The sequence below is a fragment of the Spermophilus citellus genome (genome assembly GCF_964194105.1).
Source record: "Spermophilus citellus genome assembly, chromosome: 9".
Taxonomy (NCBI): domain Eukaryota; kingdom Metazoa; phylum Chordata; class Mammalia; order Rodentia; family Sciuridae; genus Spermophilus; species Spermophilus citellus.
In genome coordinates this window covers 115017805-115044297 of record NC_138191.1, presented here as the reverse complement: position 1 = coordinate 115044297, position 26493 = coordinate 115017805, and the positions used below count along the sequence as shown (strand labels likewise).

The following is a 26493-nucleotide window of genomic DNA, read 5'->3' as shown; positions in this document are numbered from 1 at the left end:
TTCAACTCCTGAGTCCTCTTCCTCGTAGGTGTGACCTCCCTTACAATAAGGCACAGCTATGGAATACATTTCAGTCACTGGGATGTGGGAGGAAGGCCTGTCTGAATGTTTGTGTCCTCCCCAAATTCCTATGTTGAAATCTTAACTCTCAAGGGGACGGTGTCAGGAGGCAGGACCTTTAGGAAGTGATTACATCATGAGGGTGGAGCCCTCATAAATAGGATTAGTACCCTTATAAAGAGACTTTAGGAAGCTTATTGGCCCTTCACCATGGGAGGACACAGCAAGAAGGTCCCACCTATGAGGAATGACACCAGATCTGCCTGTGCCTTGTTCTTGGACATTGTGACCTCCAGAACTGTAAGGAGAAATGGTTATTATATGTTCTTCATTTATTCTCTCTGGGTTGTGTTGTCACTCTATCTTCCGTGCATAGCTACTTTTTTTTTTTTTTTATCATGACTTCTGCACCTTTACTTTCTCTCTGCAGTCTTAGATCCTCTGGCTTGTCATCTATTTCAATGCTTTGGTTTCTTATAGGGCACAAGCTGCTAATGTGGATTTGAGTTGTTACTGGACATTTACTCTCTTGGGATTCCTCACGTGTCACCATCACCACCCTTCTGCCTTTGGGGCTCTCTCCCCGATTTCACCATCCATCTCTACCCATCTTCCCTATTCCTATTCCTATTGCTTTTGGTAGCAGGGATTAAATCCAGTGGTACTTAACTACTGAGTCACATCCCCAGCGCTTTTTCTATTTTTTTTGTTTGTTTGTTTTGATATAGAGTCTCTCTAGGTTGTGAGGCTGGTTTTGAACTCACAACCCCCCCTGCCTCAGTCTCCTAAGCCACTGGGATTACAGGTGTGCCCAGCCACTGTGCCCAGTCCCATTCCTTATATTTGAATGAGACTATTACATAGAAAGCCCTCAGAACTCTCTTCTGTCCACTGTAGTAAAATCTCTGCAGAAAGAAACAGTTTTCCTATTTCTTTAGGGAAATGGTTCTTTTTCTTTGGATGGCATGTTTTGTATGGCACCCTTTAAGTTTGTTTCACTGATTATTTTTTTAACCTGTCTTTTGAAAGGGAGAGAGCTACCCTGGTCCAGTGTGTTACTCCACAGGACACGTCCATTTCTTTGGCTGAACTGCTCGTTCTCCTACTACGAGGTGTTGAAATTCATTTCTGGGATCGTAAACTGGCAGTTAAATGGTTGTATTGTGGTCAGTCCAATTACCCAGGGCAGCCCGGCAGGATTATCGTTCTTGGATAATTTGAGGTAGTTTTTGTCTCTTTTTCTAGAGGTGATCCGTGAAAAAAGAAATCGCCAGAGAGTACCAGCACTCTCAAAGCCACATTTATACCTACCAAGCTATCCACATCCTCTCCTGCAAAACACCTTCCCAACTCCTGTTGGCTGTTTCCTGATTTGTTGAAACCTTAACTCTTGACAAAGGACCGGCCCCGCCGCGTGTGCTCATCTGTGGGGCTCCTTCGGGAGGGCAGCTCTCCCAGTGCAAGAACACAGCCCCTCTCTGTTTAAACTTTAACTCACTGTGGCTGCTCAAAAAGAAACCTTCTGGAAGCTGCCGAACCTGTGGCCAGGACTTCTTGCCAGAGCTGTGAATGCAAGCTTCACTTCCGGTGCCTTCTGGCCTCCTCTGGGCCAGTGCCCACTTGCTGGCTGGAGGGAGGCAATGACAACCCAGCAGGGAGTTGCTGTCCCTTGAAGGATCGGAAACTGCAGCAGGGGATTCTGGGCTGCAGGCACGGCCAGCTGTTTTGAAGACAAGCTCTTTTGCACAGGGATCTGGTTCATCCAAACTGTGCCCCTCCTCTCGGCAATCCTGCTGTTGGGGGCCAATATCTCAGAATGAAGCTTGCCCTCTGTGTTCATCATTAGGAAGTTAAAAATCCACAAATAAGGATATTAGTGGAATGTGAGTTTTATGGCATTAGGAGTAGAAATCAGAGCACCCCAGAGCAAGAAATTCTCCACCCTCCACAGGTCCAGATCTCTGCACAGAGGACGCACCTGCAAAGGACCATCTCTTCTGTATTCCTAAGTATTCCTCCCTACAGTCAGCCACCCCAGATCTTTGTCCCTATTGAATTTGTGTGCAAGAAACAGAACCTGGTTCTTCTGAGTGTGACCAGGATCCTTAGAAGGTTGTGCTAGGCCTGTCTCTGATTTCCCAGCCAATTTATCCTCTGCAGTGCCACTGTGCATCGTCCTGAAGCAGAGACATCACTGTGTCACCCCAGACCAGGAGAGTTCCAGATGCTGCGGAATGCATCTGCACCTTCCCCTCTCCATGTGCCTGGAATCCCTTCCCTCTACTCCGCATGGTTCTTTAAAGCATAGCTAAAATAGCAACTCCTCTCTGTACCTCCCCACCCCCCAACTGCCACCTAGAATTATGAAACGTCTTCCCAGATGCTCTTCTATTGTGTTTGGTATGTAATTCTACTCTAGCATTTATCACATTATGTTAAGAATCTGCAGGTTGGCTCATCTGTAGTTTATTTCCAAACCTCTCATCTGTCTCCACTATTGAGACTGTAAAAGCAAAGCAAAATTGATTTCTCTCACTTTTCCTCAGCCAGGTGTGGCAAGCTTTGACAAATTAGATAAACAAGATGTTTCCAAGGATGGTGGTTTTACTCAAGTAAATATGCAAACCCTCAAAAGCAGAAAGCTCAGTGCCCTTTCCTCTTCCATTATCTTTTATTATTTTATTTTTTCCTTCTTCTTTTAAATGGGAACACAGACATAATGTCTGGAGCTGTGGCAGCTATCTGGGTAACCATGAGGACAAGAGCCTCAGGATGGGGGAACAAGAGGAAAGGTCACAGTGCCCTGAGCAGCTGTGTGAGGTCCAAATGGGAATTTCAGACTCTTGTTCCAGGAGAAAAAGGTTTTCTGTTGCCTTTCCTAAATGATAAAATTTCTCTCAGTAATACTGAGACCTTCAAGAGAAAGATAATTTCTCCCTTATTTTTAATCACCTCATTCCGTGCTGAATAGTTACTCCAAATTTTCACCTAGAACATTGTGACTGTATTAGAAATGTTCTCATGGCTCCTTGTAACACCGGGAAGTCTATTCAGAGTTCTCATGTTGGCTCTCAGGGTGCCACTGAGACCCCTCTTCACCTGGCAGCCTTCTCTGCCCCTGAGCGGCTCCAGCAAGCCAAGGAGTAATCTGCCCTGTTTCGTCCATGTTCAGGCCTTCGCTTCTTCTCCAGGAGGGTCGTCTTGAGCCTCCAAGCCAGATGGCCCTCTATCTTCAGTTACTGAACTTCTGTGTGGCTTTCAAGTACTGCACCGTCTCGGGGGTCCCTGCTTGCTGTGCTGGGACGGGAACCCCTGGGAGACAGCGCTTCACCCCATCTTCTCTTTGTGGGTCCAGCGGCACAGCATGGCACAGTCCCTGGCACAGAAGAGGCATTGGACACCTGCTACGGAACTAGACCAGGCCAGGAGGGCAACCTGGAAAGAGTAAAGTCAGGGACGCAGAGCAGGTTCAAGACTCAGGTAGTTGTTTCTGGGCCTTGGTGACCTCATCCACACAATGGGGGCACAGCCACTGTAAGAACCTGGTGCGCTGTAGATAGCTGAGAAAGGCTGGTGGAGGAGAAGATCCAGAGCTGAAGGCTTTCCTCCCCTTTCTCCTCCAATTTTCACCTGAGCGGGTTCATGGACATAGGAAGGAAAACTCCAACCCCGCCTTCACTGGAGATGGAGAAGAGCCCCAGGCCCACAGGACGAGCCTTCTGTGTGCTAGGAGTTGATGCCCAGGTGCAGAGGCATGCAGGGGCACTGCTCAGCTCTCCTGCTGCGAGCCGCCAGGCCTGAACGGAGTTAGTAGGTCCACTGGTCCCGTTCCTGGCACTCAGGCAGGAGCACCTGCCAACACCTAAAGATGCCCCGTGGGCTGAATGGAAGGTCTGCCCGTCCCCCAGCTCTTACCCAACACACCCAGGAAGGGACAACTCCCAGGGAAAGCCTGCAGCCACCCACTGTCCCTCTTGGGTACTCCTGGAAGGCACTATCCTTGCCCACCTTGTTAGGGAGAACCTGGCCACGGATTCCTCAGGTCACTCCCAGGGCTTGGTCTGGGTGGGCACAGCGTGGCGAGAGCCTCCTGGAAGCCTTTTCCTGTCGGTAGCCCTGGGAACAGTCTCAGGGGCTGGCCTGTTGCTGTCCCAAGGCCATCCCACATGTCCTCGACTGGCACACCTGCTCCTGCTCCACAACACAGCAGCCACCACCTGTCACCTGTGTCTTCTGGGCACACGGGATGCCCATGGGTGGGTAAAATGAACAACTAGCTACTCGGCTTCCGGTGCTGGCTGCTCTTTTAAAGGGCTCACTTAATCGCCATAGCGACCGGGCGGTTGGCACTGTTTTGATCACCATTTTTCAGACAGGAGGACTAAGGCACAGATGTGGCTGCGTGGCTAAGGAGATGCAGGCAGGCTGGCAGGGAGTCCAGCTCTCAGCTGGGACTTGAGGCTGTACGAACAAAACTCACGGGACATAAAGAACCCAGCTGAATAATCAAACAAGTGACATTGTAAAACCAAACATAAACAGTATCCTCGGGGAGAAGCAAGACGACGATTTTGATAAAAACAAAAGAAGATTGTCAAGACAGTTGTGAACAAAATGAAATAAAAACAAAAGCAAGGTTTCCAGAATGAAGGGCGGAGTATGTGCCAGGATGGTCACCTTCTAGAACCGAATTAGCAAAACACCAGACCACCTGCTGCGGTGGCCCACACCTGTAATCCCAGCAGCTCAGGAGGCTGAGGCAGGAGGATCTTGAGTTCAAAGCCAGCCTCAGCAAAAGCGAGGTGCTAAGCAACTCAGTGAGACCCTGTCTCTAAATAAAATACAAAAAAGGACTGGGGATGTGGCTCAGTAGGCAAGTGCCCCTGAGATCAATCCCCAGTACCGAAATAAAAAGCAAGCAAACAAACAAAAATAAAACCAGACCACCACCAGCAGAATAAAGACAGGATAGAGAACTTTCAATCACTAGGCGGAAAACAAAGCCAATTAAATTAGATCAGCATCCAACAAAGAGAGTCAAAACTAAAACTCGTAAAGAGGCAGAATCCATTTCATTTGAAAGCAATCATAATAACATTTGATGTGAGAGAAATAGAGAACTGTGTTCTCCTCTCATGCTCTTAAGCAGCCACAGAAGATAAACACAACAGAAAGTTTCAGAACGTAAAAAAAGCCTCAATGCAGTGAAAGTTAAAAAAAAAATTAAAGAGACCATTTAACCACCATCCTACAGCAGTTATAATCACCATAACCACTTAGTAACTTAAAAAAAAATCCTGAGATATTCTTGGGTTTAAAGGAAACCTAAACTGAAATGATGAAGTATTTAGAAACGAGCCCAAATGAACACTCTAAATGAATTAGACAAGCTACCCCAAAGAAGGATGTGACTGGGTGGATCCATTAAATAGCCTTTTGTCCATCAGATTGGTGAAGACACAAGGGACAGACAACATGCAGCCAGGCTGTGTGGGAAGCCTGGTCCCATAGACCTTTGGTGGACTTGTAAGTTGCTGCAGTATCTAGAAGGAAATTTGAGGTCATGCACCAAAATTGGCGTTCTAAGAATATACCATAAGGAAATGATTGGACAGCTCTTCAGAGATTCATGTTAAGGATGTTTGTTGGAGTTAAAGTCTTGAAAATATTCACTTTGTCAATACAGGAGTAGTTAAATAAATGATGGCCATAATAGAATTCTCTGTAGCCATCAGACAGGATGAGGCAGATCTATACATATTGACATAGTAAGATGGTGCTGTAGGATTAAGTGGCAAAACAAACAGCAAGCCTCTGAGTCATGTGTTGGGATGATCTTGTTTTAGGAACCATGCCTACTGAATTAGCTTTATGTATTTGTTGGTGTGCAAAATGTCTAAAAGAATAAAGCAGAACATCCAGATATCGACGGTTTCCTCACGTGGGTGTATGGGAGAGCAGGATGACAGGATAAGATCGTGGGGACTGTGGATGCATACTTCATCACCTTCCTTACTCTTACTTTTTGAAGTCTTAAAAATGCATGCCTATTTTTTTTATATAGAAAATTCTATAAATATATTCCCAGTTTAAAAAACTGACTAAATAAGGACTCAAACACAAAAAAAGTGTCTTTTCATGTCTGTGGGATTATTAGTTCCCTTAACTTTGCTGCTGTTCCTTGAAGGGAGGTGAGGGTGAGGGGGGAGGGGAGGGAGGAAGAAGAGAGTGAGGGACACACAGAGGAGAGGAGGGAGGAGGGAGGCAAGGAGAGGGGGAGGAAAGGGAGGGGAGCAGATGAGGGGAGACAGGGAGGGAGGAAGAAGGAGAAGGAGGAGAGAGAGGGAGGTGCCAAGGAGAGGGAGTGAGTACCCACAAGAGTGTCGATGGGCTCCTGTGCCCGCTGTGCCCACTGGAGGAAGGCAAGTGTGTCTGGCACCTCCATCTCCACTCTGGGTGCTCAGTGCAGACCCCTGACTTACTGGCTGTGGCTCCCAGGAGCCTTCCCGAGTGGGGACCGGTGCTCTGTTCACATCCTGTTTCCCACCTCGGGTCCCCATGCACACTCAGCAAGCCCCAGGCTTCCCTCTGAGACAGTATGTCCTTGTTGGCTTTGACCCCAGCCTCCTGCCCATCCCCCACCCAGCTGGTCACTCCCATTAGTGAAGATGCCCTCCCCTGTGCCCAGACTTCCCTTGATTTATTTCTGTGCTTTCCCTGTTGTCCACGGCCCCCAGATCTGCTCTGCTCTCCTCCAACCCTGGTCCTAAGCCTTGATTCCTCAAGGAAAGCCATGGGGCCCGTTAGGAAGGCCCACGTGGTTTTGTCCTGGAGATCATCTTTATCTTTGGACAAATACATGATGCCTACACTGTACTTTTGAGTGATTCAACCAAAAAGAGGAAGGAAAGGGTTGGAAGAAGAAAAAATGACAGAAGGCACAAAATAGGAGCCTGGCTGAACCTTGGTGGCAGGTGGACAGGTGCTTGGAACACCGTTCCCCCAGATATTCTGCGTATGTTACCTATTGTCTATTACACACTAAAACATGGGGAAAGTGAAGAAACCTCCATCTCCATATTTACTAAGGAGAGTGAGCTCAGCTGGTGTGGCTGCTTAAATGTCCCCTGGATGTGCCCCTTCCTCCCCCTCTCTGCTGCCACTGCCTCGCATCACCACACCTGGAAATGGCCTCCTCACGAGGCTCCCAGGTTCAGGCCACCCGGAAGCTGCCAGAAGCCATCCAGGCCCATGACCCTCCAAGCTCTGGCTGCACCTGCTCCACCAGCTCCATCTCCTCTGTGGCTATGGCCACCCACCAAGTACAGGTGACCGTCTAGTCACGGGAACCATTTCTAGCTCCTCCAGGCTTCCTCTGCAGAGAGGGCCCTTCCCCTCCCACTAGCCTTCCTCCTGGGCTACCTGGAAACCTCCTAGCCATCCTTTAAGACTCTAGTGTCACCAGAATATTGCTGAAGACATGTGGTGGGGAACAGGGTTGAGGTCATGGTGGCCCCAAAGCCAGGATGAGATGTCGAGGTTTTGCTCGTGGAGTGACCCAAGCTTCATGGGGTGCCATGGAGGCTTCTAGTCAGAGGCTGAATGGATCATCTGTGCTTCTGGAAGTGCATCCCAGCTGTGCAGGATGACAGTGTCTATTGAATTCATCCTCCTAGTGGTACAAAGTCCCTAGGAGTACTGCTGGCCTCATTTGAGGGTGCAGCTCAAAAACTTGCACACAGCAAATACTTAATACATTCTTTAACTTTAATTAAATTGAGTCTCAGGACGTGTGTCCCCCAGTGAATCTACGTCTACCTCTCTTGCAACAAGGCAATCCTTGAGCCAGTTTTTATTGAAATTCTCAAGAACAGGGTTCTTCTTCTGGCTACTCTTCTCCTTTTCTTGGCTCACCATTTTTCCAAATCCTCAGTACTTCATTCCTAAATGGCTGGAACAGGCTCCTGATCGTTGCTTTCTCATGGGCTCTCTGCACTGCCAAGGACCCTAGTGAGCCAACCCTTCTCAAGAGCCCACCACGACTTCCTTATTTATTGGCACTGAAGACCCTCCCTAGCCAAGCCATACTCTTGTCCTTATTTATATGCATCCTCTGCTCCAGCCAGACTGGTGACCCCACAATTCCCTTGTTCAATTCTCCTATCACACCTTTCATGCATGCTGCCACCCCAACCTGCTCTGTACCTGCTAACTCACTGGGCTCAAGAACCAGACTTGCCCACAGTGGGATATGGAGAAAAGATTCAGAAAGATCTGGGTTCCTATCCCAAGCCGTCTGCCTCTTTGTGCAACTTAGACATGCATTCTTTTGGAATCTCAGGTTTCTCACGTATAAAATGGGAATCATAATAATGTCTATGTCATGTCAGGGCATATTGTTATTATCCACAGGGCTACAGTGAGGGGTGGAGAAGACGGGTCCTGAGGTGAGAAGTGCTGATGCTCCTCTCCTTCCCAGTTCCTTGGAATTCCAATAAAGAATTCCTATTAGTCAGGTGCTAACGTGGGAAGGAAGCTATACTTGGAGGGAGAAGGTACCAAGTACCAGGCACCACCGGGCTTCTGTTATTTACTCCCTGCCCCCAAACCCCGCAATACAAGCATTCTTGTCCTCATTTTACAGATGAGGAAACACTGAGAAATGGAAGCAGCCTGCCCGGGATCATACACTTCTCAGCTGACCTTCACTGACTATCAGAGGAATGGGCACAGGTGCCAGAATCAAGCCTTCACTGTGTTCCAAATGCTGGCTGAGTGCATTCCAGGCAGTGTATCATTCAAGTGCTCTGTCCCATGCTTTGCAGAAGACAGTGAGACACCCAGAGGTAAAGGGACTTGACTTCTTCAAAGTCCTGCAGCCAGTAAGTGGAAAGGCTGGGATCCGAGCCTGGGGCTATATGGCTCCAAGCCCATTCCTCCGCTGCTGTACCTGTTTTCTGCACTTAGACTGCAGCCCTGGGAGGCTGACACCAGCCTGTCCAGGTTTTCCATGGGAAAGAGCCCACGCCAGGGGTTATGGCCAACTATCGCTGATCCCAAGGGCCTCCAGGAGAGGCAGGAAGGACCAGGCATGAGCTGGGGCAGCCTGGTGACCCACAAAGGACAGCAAGGGTTACTCTGGCAGTCCAACACTTACCCGATGGTGCAGCCGGCATCTGCTTCCACGGTCCAGATGCAGTTGAGGTTGTGTTCGTAGGGAGCTGGATACCCCGGCGACAGCACCTGTCCTGACACCTCTCCTTTCACCGTCCCTCCACACTCAGCTGAAAGAAATACCCAAAGGGTGAGTTCCGCAGAGTGACCCAAGGTGTCAGCAGTCAGTCAGTCACCAGTTCCTTGGGTGCCAGTGGGCCCCAAGTCACTCTCATCCACTCCAGAAGGTTGAGGCCAGCACACAGACAGGTTCCACGATGAGAACTGTATGCAGAACCTGAGACAAATTCTCAATACTTAAAAGACACAAAACCCAATTAAAAAATGGGCAAGGGAGTGGAATGAATAGACATTTCTCTGAAGGGGATAGGTGAATGGCCAATATCCGTGTGCAATGATGCCATTAGGGGAATGCAAGTCAAAACCACGATGAGATCCCATTTCACAGCTCCTGGGATGGATATAACAAAACACAGACTACAAGAGTGGGTGAGGGTGGGGAGAACCCTCTTATCAAGGACAGAATCAGACAATGATGCAGACGCTTTGGAAACCAATTTGGTAGTTCCTCGAGATGTTAAATACAGTTACCAAACATGATCCAGCACTTCTGTGCTCAGGTACACACCCCAGAGAATTACACACTCACACAAATACTTGAACATGAATGTTGATAGCCTCATCATTCATGGCAGTAATAAGTAAAAACAACCCAAATGTCCATAAAGTGAAGAAAATACACACAAGAGTTGATAAATCTATACAATGGAATATTAGCCACAAGAAAGAATAAATTTGGGAGACTTGCTATAATGTTGATGAATTTTGAAAGCATACACTAAGTGAAAGGAGCCAGACCCATAGGTAAAACATTGTGTGATTCCACTTATAGGAAATATCCAGAACAAGTAAATCTATAGAGATAGAAGGTATATTAATGGTTGTGAAGGACCCAGGGAATCAGTGGGAAGTGCCTGCTAATGGATATAGGGTTTCTTTATAATGGGGAAAATGTTCCAGAATTAACGTATTGATGTAAACACTTGATGCTTACTTCCATAGGGAAGAACTGCAACGTGCAAGCATGTGAGTGAATTATCACTTTACACATTAGGGAACTTTGCAGCCCTGTGAAGATATTAAATTGTGCACCTGAAGTGGGTGAATAAGCCTGCTAAGAAACAGGTCAATGGGTGTGGAACTGCATGGCTACTCTGTGACCAAACTCTTCAGAGTCCCCTAGAGAGAAAACACAAGCACTTGTACTTGCTCACTGGCAAGGGAGCATGTGCCAGCTGCCAGGAGAACAGAGGCCACCAAGACTGGTCCTTGAGCTCTGAGGGTCACAGAGGGCTGAAGCTAGAGACAGGGAGTCTTGCAGAGAGATGGGTATTCCCAGTGAGAAGCATCACCTAAATTGCAAGCTGTGGCTCCCCTACTCCTCCTTCCTCTCCCATGTCTGATCTGCTTCCAGTATCCAGTCCCTGAACTTCTGTGACTCTTTTCACTTTTGACTCTACTTAGCTCCTCTTTCTTGAGTCCTAGCTCAGGCCTTTGCCATCTCTCAGCTGGCACAGTAGCCCACCCTCAGCAGTGCCAGCTAAGGGATCTTTACGAAATGCAAATATGCACCCATGCTTTCAATCTTCCTTCCCAGAATTTAGTCTAAAGCCTCCACAGGGCTCCCTTTACCCCACCCCCAGCCCACAAACCCCTTGGTCCCGCTGAGTGTTACAGGCTCCAGTTGCCCAGGCAGCTGGGCCTCCTCATTCTGCTACTTGGACTGACAGCCTGACAAACACCCTCCCTTGAAACCTTTTGCAATACCCCTCCCTTCCTCCGGTAGTGCTGACACTGTCTTCCTTTGCATCTCCATTACAATGTGAATGGATTTTTGTCAGAAGAGGTATAACTTGTTATTAAAGTAATGTCAATCTCCTGCACAAGACTATAAGCTCCTTGGCTGCAGGGACCTTGTCTTACTCATGTTTGTACATCAAGTGCCGACTATGGTGTTTGGCACAGTGTAGAAGCTTAATAAATGTTTATTGAATGAACCGGTGGATGATCGAACAAAGGAAAGAAGCTATTGCTTCCCAGGAAAATTATGCTATGTGTTTGAGTTGAAGGTGCATGAGTGAAAACAGAGAGGAAGAGATTCATGGCAGTGCTATCTGGGAAAGGAAATAATTGATAAAGTGAGATGCTAGAAGCCATAGGAGATCAAAGTCCCAGATGCGATAGTGACCCTCACTTGTTGCTATGAAAGACCCACCAAGCATCTCCTGGACCCCAAGGACCACCTACCCGTGAGTGTGCTCAGGAGACCACGCCCTTTGCTCAAGCCTCACTTGAGGGCCCTCCTCCCATGGTGCCTTGGGGTGGGAGCCAGAGTGAAAGGGGACAAGGCAGGGCGTCCAGGAGAGGATGGACTACAATTGTGGGGAGGAAGCCTGCTGGCCCCACCAATGGAGGACGGGGCTGGAATAGTGGCAGGATATCATCTCTGTCCCTGGCCAGAGCTTCCTTCCATATTCCCAGGGAAGTACCTCCTGCTTCCCAGTAAGTGTATGTTCAGAGGCAGCAGCCCTGGGGGCTCCTCCATGGAGCACAACTGCTTCTTCTTCCCCCACGGGATCATGTATCTGAGGACTGGCAGGTGGGCAGGAGGGGGCCGAGCAGGCCAGCCTGCCGCAGATTCACCAGTGAGATGTAAGATTCTATTCTTCCTAACTTCCCCTCCTTTCTGTCCTAGAGCCCTGGCTGCGTGTTGGGCTGCTGAGTCTACTCATCGATGAAGCTGCTCGTTGCCTCTGATAGAGCATGCTGGAGTCTAACACAGGCGACATATTTGAAAATATGCACGCATAATCCCCAATACCCAGCCTCACCCTGCTAAAAGCGAGGGGCCTGATGGACCTCCATGGGGAAGGCCTCTACAGCTCACAGGATAAATATTCGTTCCAGCCTTGAGCGGCTCCTCTAAGTCTAGTCCAGTGGGCATATTTGATGGTCAAGGGAATCTTACAGTAAATCTTTTCTGCAAAGCAAATACATTTCTTATAAGGTGAGTCATCATTCCTCCCTGAGAGTTGGCTTGCTTGGGCTCCCCTGCCTGAGGCCTCACACTGCTGTACAGTCATGTGTCCCCTGGCTGGCCTGGGAGCTCTCTTCTCTGCATTCCTAGGGCCTAGCATAGGGCTTGACATGTGAATAAAAGAAAGAAATGAAAAGAGAGGTGAAGGGAGAAAGAGAAGGGACATGTCTATAGACCAGGCCCACCGCGAGGAAAAGGAAGAGGAAGTCCCTGGGGGCTCCTTACAGGTGAGGGCCCTGGTCCTACTTTCAGACTTAAAATTCTGTCCCTTGATTCTCTGCTGTGTATCCGCATTGCAGATCCTGTTGAAATGTAACCTTCTGGGGGGGGGGGAGGGGGGAAGGACCAACTGTGGCCACTGACACTTACTGCAGTGTTGTCTGTAGGTCCTGTGCTCAGGCTAGAAAGTCCACCATCCCCGCTCGCCTCTCCTGTGGGTGAATTCTCACCCACCCTTCCTTCCAACTCTGAACTGCAAACTCCTCCTCTGCCCCAACACTTTGCACACAGCCCCTTTGTATAGTGATGACCTTATATGTTAACCATCTACTTTTGTTTCCTGAGGGCAGGAAACAGACTTCATTCTTTCTCTGCCTCCATGTACCCAGGCCTACACCTGCCCAGTTGTGGGGCTTGGGGGCACTTACATACTTGCCCACCAGATGTTTTGTTCTTATGAGATCAGCCAGGGCTGCGCTGATGCATTGGCTTGATGCGTGGTGAAGGGAGCAGAGGGCAGGACCCGCCACTGGGGAAGCAAGACCAGACGGTGTGATGGGAATCCTGATTAGCAGGGAGGGGAAAAGCCCGGACAAACGGAGAATCTGATTTTGCCTATTTTGTACTTCCACTCCAGGCTACTGTGGCTTGTCCTAGGACACTTGCGCACGGCCTCCAGAGACCCTTTGCTGATGTTCTGGAAGAACAGGGGCTCAAGAAGATGCAAGCTCACAATCATGCTCTTAAGAGTGAAGATTGGCGAGGGTTCATTATCTTACCCTTTCTTTCAACATTCTCCCAGAAAAGGGAGCATGCGCCTTATTTTGCTTACATTGAAACTGAGACCCATAGTGAGTGGGAGACTTGTTGGAGTGTCGGTATGGTAGGAAGCCCCAGAAACCAGGCAAAATCTCACCTCCCCCTTTTTAATGGATTAGTCTACCACTCTCCCATCACCCTGAGGGCAGGACTTGGCTCTGGTTCCACTTGCTAAATGTGTGATAATGACTGGCCAGTGCCTGACTGTGTGGCTGCACAGGTGTAATGAGGTGTGAACGTGAGGAACTGGGGAAGAGACAAGCCACAAGGCCTATTAGCAGGAGGATCCAGTCCAGGTAGATAGCCCCCAGCCCTGGGCATCCTCAATGAGACCAAGGCTGGAGTTCAGGTGAGGGGAGACCAGAGGGGCCCCTGAACAGCACGAGCATCCTACCAACACAGGTGGGCAGCGGCCGGTCCCAGGTCCTGCGTTCTCCACTCAGACACTGCAGCTCCTGGCTGCCCCGCAGGCTGTAGCCAGGGTCACAGCTGAAGGACACAGAGCTGCCTGCAAAGTGACCTCCATCATGAACCTTGTAGCCAAACTGGGGCGTTCCGGGATCTTCGCATTTGATGAGCTCAAAACCTGGAGATGAGATGAGAGGCAGAGTGAGCAAGACCTGTGGGGGCAGAAACACAACTTCTGCTCCTCCTTCAAGCCCAGGTTCTCAGGAAGATGTCCGGCCACCGCTCCCCACTTGAGATCCCTCAGCATTTCCAGGGAACATTCTCTCCCCTGTGCTTACATGTAAATGAGTCCAGCTTTTTAATAGTTTTCAGGCCTAGGCGCTGGATTTTCTTTTTCTTTTGTTGACCCCACAGCATTTTGCTAGAGACCTGTTCCTTCCAATTTGCTCTCTGAGACATTGTGATGGGACAGGATAATACGAAAAAGTCACTTTAAAGGTACATTCAAGAGCCTCATTATGCCCTGTTTAAACATATTCTGTTGGAAAAGGAAGAAACTGACTTATACAGAGATCCTGCTATGGGGCTTGGCATCTGCTGCCTCTCAGTTGTTAATTCACAGGAGTCTTAGGTAGGTTTAATCATCTGCGTTTTACAACCCAGAGCATTGACTTAGGAAGGTTAAATAAATTGTTCCAAACTCACGTGACTTTCAGGTAATGGAAATGGAATTCAAATTTGAGTCTATTTAATTCTCATGCACTGAGCCATCTCTGAAATAGGCAAAGATCCCTTTGCCAGGTGGCCTGACATCCAGACAAGGGGGATCCTGAATACACATTGTTTCCTTTTTAAACCCCTAATATATTTATTGAGACACAATTCACATGTCATAATTCATCCATCTAAAGTGTAGAGTTCAGTGTCTTCTTTTATCTATCCACAGAGCTGTGCGACTAGTATCACTATTGGTTCTAGAACATTTTTATCACCTCAAAAAGCAGCCTAGATGAGTTTTTCTCTCAGCACTCTCAGCAAATTTGCCTTCTGTCTCTATAGATTTGCTTGCTCTGGGCCGTTTGTAAAAATGAAGTCATATACTATGTGGTCTTTGTAACTGTCTTCTTGGACTGTGTAATTTTTCCAAGCCCCACTTATGTTGAAGCATGTATCACTACTTCATTTGTTTTTATGGCCACATAATATTCCATTGTACAGACATATCTCATTTTATTTATCCATCCCTCAATTGATGGAGACTTACTGGACTCTGAAATAGTCTATAAGAGCATGTCTACCAGATAAACAGGAGCTCAAACAAATGAGTACAATGAGAAAGCCCAACTTCATTGTCCATTCAGATGCAGGAAAGACTTACTGGAAAACTGTAGCTCAAAGCCCTGACTGGTGTTTTCGGCATCGGTGATGAAATCCAGCCACAGACTGCTAGACGTGCTGTTCAAAGTCACTCCCAACATCTCAGAGCGGCTGAACACCCCCAGCAAACGGGCAGAGTTGTTGTTGCCATCATAGACCTGGGCAGGAGACATCCCAATCTGGTAACACCAGCACAGCCTTATATCGACCACATGGTCACACCCCATGGCCCACCTTTTCCGGTGTTAACACTGACAACCACTGCTAGATGGGTAGTTAATTATCATCAGCAAGGAAGGTGGCAGCACGAAGCTGGCGGCTAAGCAACCATTCGTCCTGTTTCCTCTTGGTGCCAGTGCTGTGCCCAGCCCATCTCCATTGTGAATCTAGTCTTTGAAAACTGGTTGCCGTTCCAACCTTTCCAGGGAAACCTGCTCCTGGTCCCTCAGCCCTCAAATGGCACCTCTTCAGCAGCCTGGGGAGGCCAGGTTGGGACTGCCTGACTCCCCAGCCATCTGTTTCTGCAGACAGGCAGGCTGAAAGCATTCGACATCTCTACATTGCTAAACAGTCACTCCCGTCCTTCCAGGAGAGGGGAGGACCTGACCCCCATCACACCATGGGGTGACCTGTCTTAACCATCTGCTGGACAGGATCCCTGGAACACAGGCAGGATGGAGTCAAAATGGCCAGCAGGGTATGGTGACTTTCCCTTCTCCAAGCTCAGTCTCTGCCCCTTCCCCTTGTAATGAGGGCTCCAGCTAGGGCCTGCTGGGCTTGCCAAGGGTGGAATGGCTCAGGCATCTGGCCTCCCTGATTCCCATCTGTCCCCTGAACTTCTGAGCACCAGCAAAGACAACAATCATCAGAATAATGAACTGGCTCCCCAGGTTTCGAGGTTGCTGCTCCTTCCTAGATAATTGTACAAATAACAACAGAAGTTGTGATTGAGTGAAAGAACCCCTGGTGCTTTAGTAAATATCAAAGATGGGATCTATGGGTGGGTGATGGATATTTGTGCATGGTGCACAATGTGGAGCCAGCTGCCAGCAAATTGGAACAATATTTCCATCCTCCTATTTATGAAGCAGCGCTCTGTAAAGGAAGCCATCCTTCAAGCTCACAGTGCCATAGATTACAGAGATTCATTTAGGGAGCCTTAAGTCTCTTTCCAGATCTGATGTGTTGGTGGTTACATTATTGAAATACTGAGAGGATCCTGGAGTCCAACCAACACAGAGATGGCACCAATTCCGAAGTTTAGCCCATGACTGTATCCAAATTATTATAAAAATATTTTTACCCATTGAGGCATACATTTGAATTCATGGATCAAGGTGTTAATTCTCACCAGTTGCTAACATCACCATAAGGAAGAAAACTAAACATCAAGAGCTTCTTAATGGAAAACAGGTCACCATCTAGGGAATCACCTTGCCAAAGTGTCAAACCTGATCAGATCAAGCCACTAGATCCTATTCCCATCCTATAGGACATACCGAGGAAGGAGGAATACTAAAAATGATACTATGCGCTGGAAGTCAGCAAAGTCCAGAGTGTGAAAAATTCCACTGAACAAACAGCCAGATTTTTTTTAACAAATAAATTACAAGCATAAAAAGAAAAGAGATGGAGAGAGAAATCTACAGGTTAACAAACACACGAGATAACTAATCTACTGTTGCCCAATGGACCTTAGAGACTGATTTGAATAAACTGTAAATTAAAAAAAAATACTATGACATTTATGAGCTCATTGGAAATTTGAGCATTCACTGGATGGATGATGGTATGAAGAAATTATTGTTAATTAATAAAAAGTATAATGAGTATAGAATATTTTCTTTAATTTTAAAGCATAATTCATTCTCATTTGCTAGGCACAGAAATGTTATTTGTAACATTACAATAAAATGTGCATTGCAGAAAAACTTCTAAAACAGAAAAGCACAGAGAAAAGAAAAACAACTCTCAGTACTTGTTGGATTTTGGTATAATCCTTCCAAGCTTTGTCCTTACTTTCCTTACCTAGATTTATTAATATTTTTTATTCTATAAAAAGAAGCTCAAATTATCAATACAGTAGACAACCCTCAACTCTTTCACTTAACATAACATGCATACTTTTCAAGTCATCAAGTATTTTTTCACAGTGGCAATTAAATAGCTGCAGGGATTTCCATCATAACATTAACTCAATTCACAACGCAATTACTTGCACAACAGTGTACAGAATATGCATCCTGGCACTCAGAAAATATATGGTAAATAAATAAACCAATGTTTCCTCCAGTATTTGGGGGGGGGGATGGTAATCATGGATTAAACCCAGGGGTATTTAACCACTGAACTACATCCTCAGCCCTTTTTTAAAATATATTTTATTTTGAGATGAGGTCTTACTAATTTGTTTAGTGCCTTGCTAAGTTGCTGAGGCTGGCTTTGAATTCAGGGTCCTCCTTCCTCAGCCTCCTAAACCACTGGGATTATAGGCGTGCACCATAGTACCTGGCTTCTAGCATTTTTATTCTTCAATCCACCTGGAATTTATTTTGGCCTATCATATAAGATTCTACCTTTATTCCCTAGTTGGTTAGTCATTTCACAAAAGCCTGTTTGTAAATGTTCCATCTAATATCAATTTTAAATTTATGTATCTTTTAAATTCATATAAAATTCATATATAGTTACATAAATGTGGTTTGTTTGTTAACCTTCTATTCTACAGCATTTGGCTATTTGTCTATTCCTGTGCATGACCCATGTTTTTAGTTTGTGTAGGCTGATAGCATATTCAAATATGTAGTAAGAAAGTCTTCATTTCACCTAAAAAAATTCTCCCATATTTACTCTTCTAGATAAACTCAAGAATTTCCCCAAATTAAAAAAAAATAAAGCAAACATGCAAAAAAGAAAACTTGTGTCATTCCAAGTTACATTAAAATGTATGGATTGATTTGAGAAAAAAATGCACCTGTGGGATATTAACTCTTCTGATCCATATTCATGGTGTCTGATTCCATTTAATCAAGTTGTCATTTATGTCTCTCAGTGAATTTCTCTACTTATTCCTGGGTATTTTTATATTTTCAATTGCTTTAGGGAATTGGGCCTTTGCACACATTTATTTCCTCACAGGCTCTTGCTGGATGATCCAGTTCATCAGATACAGGGTGAGGGGAACATCTCCCTCAGAAATCCAGGAGAATCTACACATGTCCGGGACATCTAGTAAGACAGGTCAGCAAGGCAGCTGGTTTCCAAATGAACATGCTAAGTGACGATGTGTTATGGTTTGGATGTGAGGTGTCCCCCAAAATCTCACATATGAGACAATGCAAGAAGGTTCAGAGGAGAAACAATTGGGTTGTGAGAGTCTTAATCCAATCAATGATTTAATCCCCTGATAGGGATTAAGGGAGTGGTAACTGACTTGGTAGGGTGTGGCTGGAGGAGGTGGGAGTTGGGGTGTGGCTTTGGGTATATATTTGTATCTGGCAAGTGGAGTCTCTTCCTGCTTCCTGATCTCCTGTGAGCTGCTTCCCTCTGCCACACACTCCACCGTGATGTTTAGCCTCACCTAGAGCCCCAAGGAATGGAGTGGGCCTCCTATGGACTAAGAGGTCTAAAACTGTGAGCCCTCAAATAAACTTTTCCTCCTTACAGTTGTTCGGGTCAGATCCTTTAGTCACAGCAGCGACTAAGGTGACTAAAACACAATGCAAGCATTATTGTGTCCATGAACATGCCTGGCTTGAGTTTCTCCAGCACAAGAAGCTGGTTGAGGGAAGACATATCTTCAGCTTTGCTAGCTATCTCCAGATTGCTCTCTGAAGAAGAGGAATACCAATCAATACCATCCCATAGCAACGGATGGCTCTTTTCATCATTTTATATACTCACCAACTGTTAGTATTTCCAGGCATAATTTTTTTTTCCAGTTTGATGGGTGCAAAATGGTATCTCACTCTAATTTCCTTGATTCTCACTAAGGCTGTGGTAATTGAGTATCAACAATTCTCCTCTTCTCTCCCATGAGTGGCTGTTCATCCATGGGGAAGGACATCTCCCTGCATTTGTTTTAGTTATATTGCCTTTAAAATAACGCTTTATAATTTTCTCAGTAAAGATTATCCGCATTTTGGAGGACTTATTCCTAGGTGGCTTATAGTTTTTATTCTATTACGAATGAGATGTCCCTCCCTGATTACATATTATAATTGGTTGTAGAAACACCAGCTGCTTTACTGACTTGTCTTATCAGTTCTCATGGTTTATTTGTTGATCCTTTCGTATTTTCTAAATAAGAGAGGCAATTTTCCATATTCCTATATATTTCTCTCTGGATGTTTATTTGCATGGACTATGTCTCTTGTCTATAAATAATTTTAATGGTTTCCTTTTCATTTCTGGGTATAATTGTACGAGCTTGGATCATCAGTGCAACGCTGATTCTACGGGTGATTGCAAGTCACTGTTCTTGGGCTTGATGCCACTAGAAATCCTCAGGAAGTGTTGCCATTAAGTACAGTGTTTGCTGTAGGTGTTTGGGAGAAACACTTTATCAAATTGAGAAGGTGCTATTCACAGTTTTATGAATACTTTTAAAAATCGTGAATGGATATTGAACTTGATCACCTGATGTTTGGGGAATGGGTCAGCAGGATCATGTGTTTTTCCCTTCTAGTCTGTTTATAGAATGTTAGGTTGAGTCACAGGAAATGGCCAATATTTGGCCAGTTTTGACTACAACAAAGGCAATCTCATGTGATTCGTCTAAAGAATAAACATTATGAGCTTTTCCCACGGTTGACACATCCTCACACTCCTGGCCTCAGAGGCCCTTGGTCATCTTTGCTTTATCATCCAGCTAGATTCAGTCTGATATCATAGCCAGGATTTTTAGATTTATGATCTTGAGATTGTTTGGTCTAATAGTTTGTTTTTCTTAAATTAATTTTTAAATTATAAATTGACACATGATAGTTGATATGGTGATATATGAATACAATGTGGAGAATCAAATCAAGCCAATTAGCATATTCATCACCTCAAGTACTTATTCTTTTTGTGGTGTAATGTACATTATTATTTATCATCATTGTTATCATATTTTGCAATAAATCTCAAGGAAAAAATCCCTATTCCTCCTCTGTAATCGAGACTATCCCATTTGACCATCATGGTCTGGTGCCAGCACTCCCCAGCCTTGGTCAACACCATTCTCTTCATTGTCATCCAGGTTTCTATTTGATGTATTAAAAAAAAAGAGTTGGGACATGGATCTTCATTTTTATCTTTTCTAGAATATTTGTATTACTGTGGGGATTCATTATTTCTTTAAGTTTGATTAAAGCTTACCTGTAAAACAGTCTGGTCCTGGGGCTTTTGAGAAGGGATCTAGGAGAATTCCAATTTGTTAATGGTTTCTGGTTTATTCAGATTTTCATTTATTTACATCATAGTACCTCATAGTACTTTTCATCTACAAAAATTTCCATTTCATTTGAGCTTGCAGATTTCTTGAAAGAACAGTAGTTGTTTCTAAATATTTTCTTCTTTTCACAATCTCTATTGTATTAAGGATTATGTTCCCTTTTTCATGCCTAGCATTACATATTTGTCTCTTTTTAATTTCTTGATTCATCCTGCCACGTGTATCTATTTCATTATCAACCAGTTGGTTTTGTTGATAATTGCTATTCTTTATCTAGTCATTTCTGCTTTCATCTTTAGAAGTATCTTTCCCCTACTTTCTTTGGATTTATTCTGTTATATTATCCAAACGACCCAAATCCTTATTTATTTTTAATCTGAGTGACATGTCAGAGACTAAGGGAGGTACATTAAAATCTCCCATGATGATTGTAACTTTATTAAAATTTTTTTAATATTCCTATCAGTTTTTATTTAATTTATTCATACTATGTTATTTGGCACATAAAGTTTTACTGCAGATTGATTGTACATTTTATTAATATAATGGAACCTTCCTTTTCATTTCCTTATGAGATGTGGAGAAGTTCTTCAACACATCTTATAATGAATTGACTTCATTTTTCTGTGGCTCACCCTCTTCCATTCATTGCCTCCATTCCACTTTCTAATTGGGTGATCGTGTTTTTCATCTCCATCCAATCTTTCCTCATCTCAGATGGTTCTGTTTTCATTATTGCCTATTTTTTTGTGTGCCATCAATATAATACTCTCTCACATCCTGCTAAGAATACAAATTCAGAGCTTTTAAAGTGTGTTTCTGTCCTTAGTTGCTTACAGAGGGGCAATTAGCTCTGATTCCTCAGGCAGACCTCCTTCTTCTGATCCTCTGAATATTTACACACTTCGGTTAATTTCCTTGTTGGCATATCATTGTGGCGGGAGAATGGCAATGGAGAATGTAAACACCCCAAGTCTCTAACGGGGAGCAGAAGAGCTAGGCCCAAACAGGGCACAGCAAGCTGAGGCATTTCCAACTGAGAGAGGGAGAGCGGTAGAGAGATGGTAGCCCCTTCCCTAGTGAGACTCGCCACCCTGGTACCCTGGTTATGTACCAGCATGGCGTTACTTGCTTTTCCTGATGTGCCCCCCAAAGCCAAATGAAGGCCAGGAAGTCAAGTCAAGGGGGAATCCACGTAGGCTCCTGTCTGGAGGAGCTAGAAGGATGGAGATTTTGTTCTTGCCAATGGTCTATATTCTTGGTCCCAAGCTCTGCTGCTCTGAACTACACGGTCTTACATGGATTTTTCCTTAGGGTTTCTGGTCCTTAAACGACAGGCAGGATTTTGCTTCATTTGCATGAATTGTAATTTGCTTAGGCCCTTTCTCAATAAAGATTTTCTTCCTTGAGTATTCCATTTGGCAGAAATTCCTTTAACTTTTATGCGAAAGACACTTTTGCCCAATTTCCAGGGCTGAGACCACATTCCCCTGTCTTATGTCCCTTCGGTTATTCTACTGGGAACTGGTGGAGGATGTAGTTACATGCATGTGCTTCTCTTGCCCTCATGAGCTGGAAGTGGTGTTTCCTTTTGCATTTTGCAAAAATCTTATTGCATTTAAAAGCCTCTCCTGTCTTACTCATCTGAAGGTAGTAGCAAAATCACCTGGCAGGGACCAAAGGAAAAGAAGTCAGGTGGTAATTGGAGACAAGCTGGAGTGACAAGTACGGGGTGATTCTGGGAAATCTGCAGTTATTGAGGGCATGAAACACATGCAGGGAAACACGGATTTTTCAAGGGTCAGAAATGCAAGAAAGTTTGGAGGGTTAGTCAGATGCGGGAGACATCCTATCTCAAGAGACAAGTAAAGTGTGGATAGATTTCCTTGGAGTTCAGAGGCATCTTCGTAGGGACAGGCAAGGCCTTGGGATTAGGAACATACCAGCATTCAGGCAGATGGGCCGGTCACACTAGGGCAATGGCAGATGTTCTTGGAGGGGACTGTTGTGCATTGGGTTCCTTCCACACATATCCATGTGGAAGTAGAGCAGATGACAGGCTTCAACAGCAGGGCTGCTGCAGCTGCCTGAGGTGACAGGGTGGCTCTGTATTCTGCTGAGAAACTACGACTGTGGTTTCTTTTAATTCTTTCATTAAAAGAAACCAGAAATAGTTCTGGTACCCATTGGTGACCCAGGTTCTCCCTATGGAAGGTAAGGAGTCTGGGAAAGAAAAGGGTCCTAGGAGGGGACACAGATGCTATCCCAATCTCCTGGAATCCATTGCTCTTCCTTCCCTAGGAATTCCCTAGGAATTTGTTCCAGAAATTCCAGTGGTCACAGGGACACTTGTGGCCTTTCAGCCATATCAGAACCACAATGCAACCTAATGAGCAGGTTTAAGAGATGCAGACACAGGACACTCTTTGTCAAGAAGGTTGAGCTCCATATTACAAGCTGGGTGGCAGGGCTGGCTGGGCATGTGGCTGCAGAGGCCAGGTCTGGAGTCTGGGGTGGTCCTCTTTTAGAAAAGCAGGGATTCTTCCCCTTCTTGCAACTCTGCAGGTGTGCCTGTGTGAAGCCTCCCTGACCTCTGCCCTACAACTTCTGTCCATTTGTTACCCTGACTGCCTTGGAAAATCACTCTTCTGCCTGTCTGTTATGCTGATCGCCTGATGCCGAGGCCAGACAGTTGTGCAGGCACTCTGTTGGCCAGTCTTGGGTTCTGAAGGCCTGAATCTGAACACCCTATTGAGGGAGCTAGGGCCCTGGCCATGCTCCATGTGACCTCCAGCAGCCATTTCTGCCCCTCTACCCCTATCAAGCCCTGTGCACAGAACTTGGCCCAACCCCCCAACACCTGCTAATTATTACCTGTGCCTCAAAGCTGCCTTTTCCTGCTGGGCCTTCATCCAGGAAGGCCTCTGCATGGCCCAGTTCACATCCCTTCATCTGCACCATGACAGAGAGGAGGCCTCTCTGCCCTGCTGTGCTGGTTAGGTCCTCTGAAGTCATGCCGTTGATGAAGAGCAAGCAGATGGAGAGAAGTGAGGATCCAGGGAGAGGCCTGAAGGCATGGTGTGTGTGTGTGTGTGTGTGTGTGTGTGTGTGTGCATCTGTGCATGTATCTGTGACAGTGCATACAGCAGATTTATCCCTGCATCTGCTGGTGTGGTATCATGGGGTATATCACAAGGGTATCAAACTCTCCTGTGTCCGCTTGTCTTGTTTCTATGTGGCATTGAAAGCAGAGCTGAAGAAGCCAATAACAGCCCCCTGGGATTGTTCTGTCCTATTTCATACACACCCAGCCCCAGTTTGTCATCTCATGAGTGCAGCTTGGGTTCAAAGGAGATTAAGTAAGAGTGAAAAATCTCTCTCTCTCTCTCTCTCTCTCTCTCTCTCTCACACACACACACACACACACACACACACACACACCACACACACACACACACACACACAGAGCGGAGAACACATGCCCCAGGGTGGGTCAAGAGTATCATCTGAACATAAAAAAGAGGGGCATTTCATGGCTTCTCTATGGAATTTCCAGAGTAGTGACCTTTGGTTGTTTCTATTTTTTTTCTTCTAATGTCAGGACTTCTCTAGCTACAGAGAATAAAACTGTATTGGAATAAACTACAAAAGATCCTTGGTCTAGGATAAAAATAGACTTACTCAGGACGAGGCTGTCTTCAGAATCCATTTTATTAGGACAGCTCTTTGATAGATTCTCGGACATCAACCCCTTGATCATACGTAAACACACACAGGGTGCGTTATTGGAGATAGCCACATGATCACACAGGGAACTACAAGACGTGTGTGTGTCAGGATCTCACCAACTCCCTCTCGGTAGCGCTACCATCCCATCCTGTCCTTTCTTTCTCTTACATATTTATGTGCCTTGAGCTCACTTTCTTTAGTGGCAATGTCACACGAGGGCCTTTATCATGGTACATGGACACTCACTGCCTCCTCAAATCACATCTGAGTGCAGGGATGCCAAGCACTCTCACAGAATCACACCCATGTGAAAATATATATGTAAAAGTATCTATGTTCACAAACATGTAGCTACACAAATGTGTGTGTGCTCTCTCTCTCTCTCTCTCTCTCTCTCTCTCTCTCTCACACACACACACACACACACACACACACTGTGAGCAGTTCATGATTCACGTGGAAAGTCGGCACTCACAATGGAAAACCTGGCCCACTGGCTGCTCCAACTGAACTACTATTATTTTTATGATGCAGTCAACTCCCACGAGCCGCACTTGCCTATGGCGGCAGCAGCCTCTGAGCACATTCCAATCCTACATTCTCAGATGCCCGCACACACTCTCTTTCTGATCCTCACTTCCTCCCAGTTGTGTGAGGATACCATCTCGGGACTCAGGGAGGAAGGAGAAAGCTTGGACCATTCCCGCAGGGACGAGCACACACCTTCACACGCATGTGCTATGCAGTCCATCGATTTTACCTTGAGGACGTCTCCTTCTGAGAGTTCGAATGCCCTGGCTTTAAGCTGAATCCCCTTCCCCGGCTGGGTCTGGATGGAGTAGATGCATTCGTGATTGTTATTGTAGTTCACAGGAAAGTTGGGGGACAGCAGAGTACCCTGAGTACCGGTGACTGAGTTCCCACACTCAGCTGGAAAGAGAATCACAATAACCACAGATTAACCCCCGTCAGCCGCATCCAGAAAACAACTCACAGCTCTGGAGAACCTGACAGAGGTGACGAGCCGCCAGCCTGTCTACCTGTGGCTTGGTGGCTTCTCTGTCTGCCTACAGGACTGCCTGTGGAGGTTTAAATAAAAAATAAAACCTGCCTGCCTAGAGTTCTGTTGGTGTCTCCCTCTCTCCCATTCTGTCGGGCTGGTTCTCTTTTTTGTGGAAATAGAAACTAACCACCAGACCCCCTTTCCTTTCACGGTGCTATAAAGCAGTCATTCCCTGCATCTCTTGGTGTGGTATCATAGCAACAGAAATGATGGAGGAGGACGTCAGAGGAGTGGGTAGCCAAGTCAGGAGAAAGGACGACTTTCAGTGTCCAAGGATGGAAACCAGGAGGGGACAAGATGGAACAATAATTGCTAACTCTATGTGCAAAACACCACAATAGACACTTAATAAGGCTCATTTCATTACCTGTCACAGCAACCGGTCCCCCAAGGTAGGCCCAGTTATCATCCTCAGTTTAAAAATAGGGAGCCTAGAACTAAGGAATTTAGACCAAGTCTCTTAATTCACAGAGGGTGCCACCCCCTCAGGCTGTAGTTTAGGGCCCCTGAGGCTCTGGAGAAAGTTTTGGCACACCCCTGTTGAAACCCTGTTTCATTCAACAACTAATGAAATCACACCCTCTCCTGGAAATTGGTTTCTCCTCCTCTAGAATTAGTCATTTCTTCCCTGTTGTTCCTATGCGGTTATTTATAGCAGCTATCGCATTTTATTTGACTTATTTGTGAATACTGCTGTCTCCTTCACTGCACTGTGATCCCGTGGGCCTTGGTCATATTTCTGTCTTCCCAATGCCCCTCTAGTGCCTGGTCAGGACACCCTCAGAAGATGTAAGCAGAGAGCTCAGGGGCAGGGCACATCTGGGGAACCCTGCAGTGGCTCTCTATTTTTTGGTACTTGGGATTGAATCCAGGGGTGCTTATCACTGAGCCACATCCCCAGCCCTCTCTATTTTTAATTTTGAGATAAGGTCTCCCTAAGTTGTGGAGGCTGCCCTCAAATTTGCAATCCTCCTGCCTCAGCCTTCTGAGATGCTGGGATTCAGGCATGTACCACCACATTCCTTTTGTTTGAATTTTTGATTATGAGTCCCCTTTCTGTGCATCCCTATATCAGAGAACCTATCACACCCTGCTCCCTGACTGCTTTTA

At 46.0% G+C, this 26493-nt stretch overlaps 1 protein-coding gene across 1 annotated transcript in view; it reads right to left on the bottom strand.

Moving 5' to 3' along the window:
- Window positions 1-26493, bottom strand: part of CSMD2 (CUB and Sushi multiple domains 2) — a gene marked incomplete at both ends in the record, with an annotated part of 546906 nt that overhangs the window by 146723 nt on the left and 373690 nt on the right. Inside the window, 4 exon segments of the mRNA XM_081308594.1 lie at window positions 9218-9344; window positions 13764-13955; window positions 15156-15312; window positions 25081-25250. Coding sequence (XP_081164720.1) covers window positions 9218-9344; window positions 13764-13955; window positions 15156-15312; window positions 25081-25250 — 646 coding nt within the window.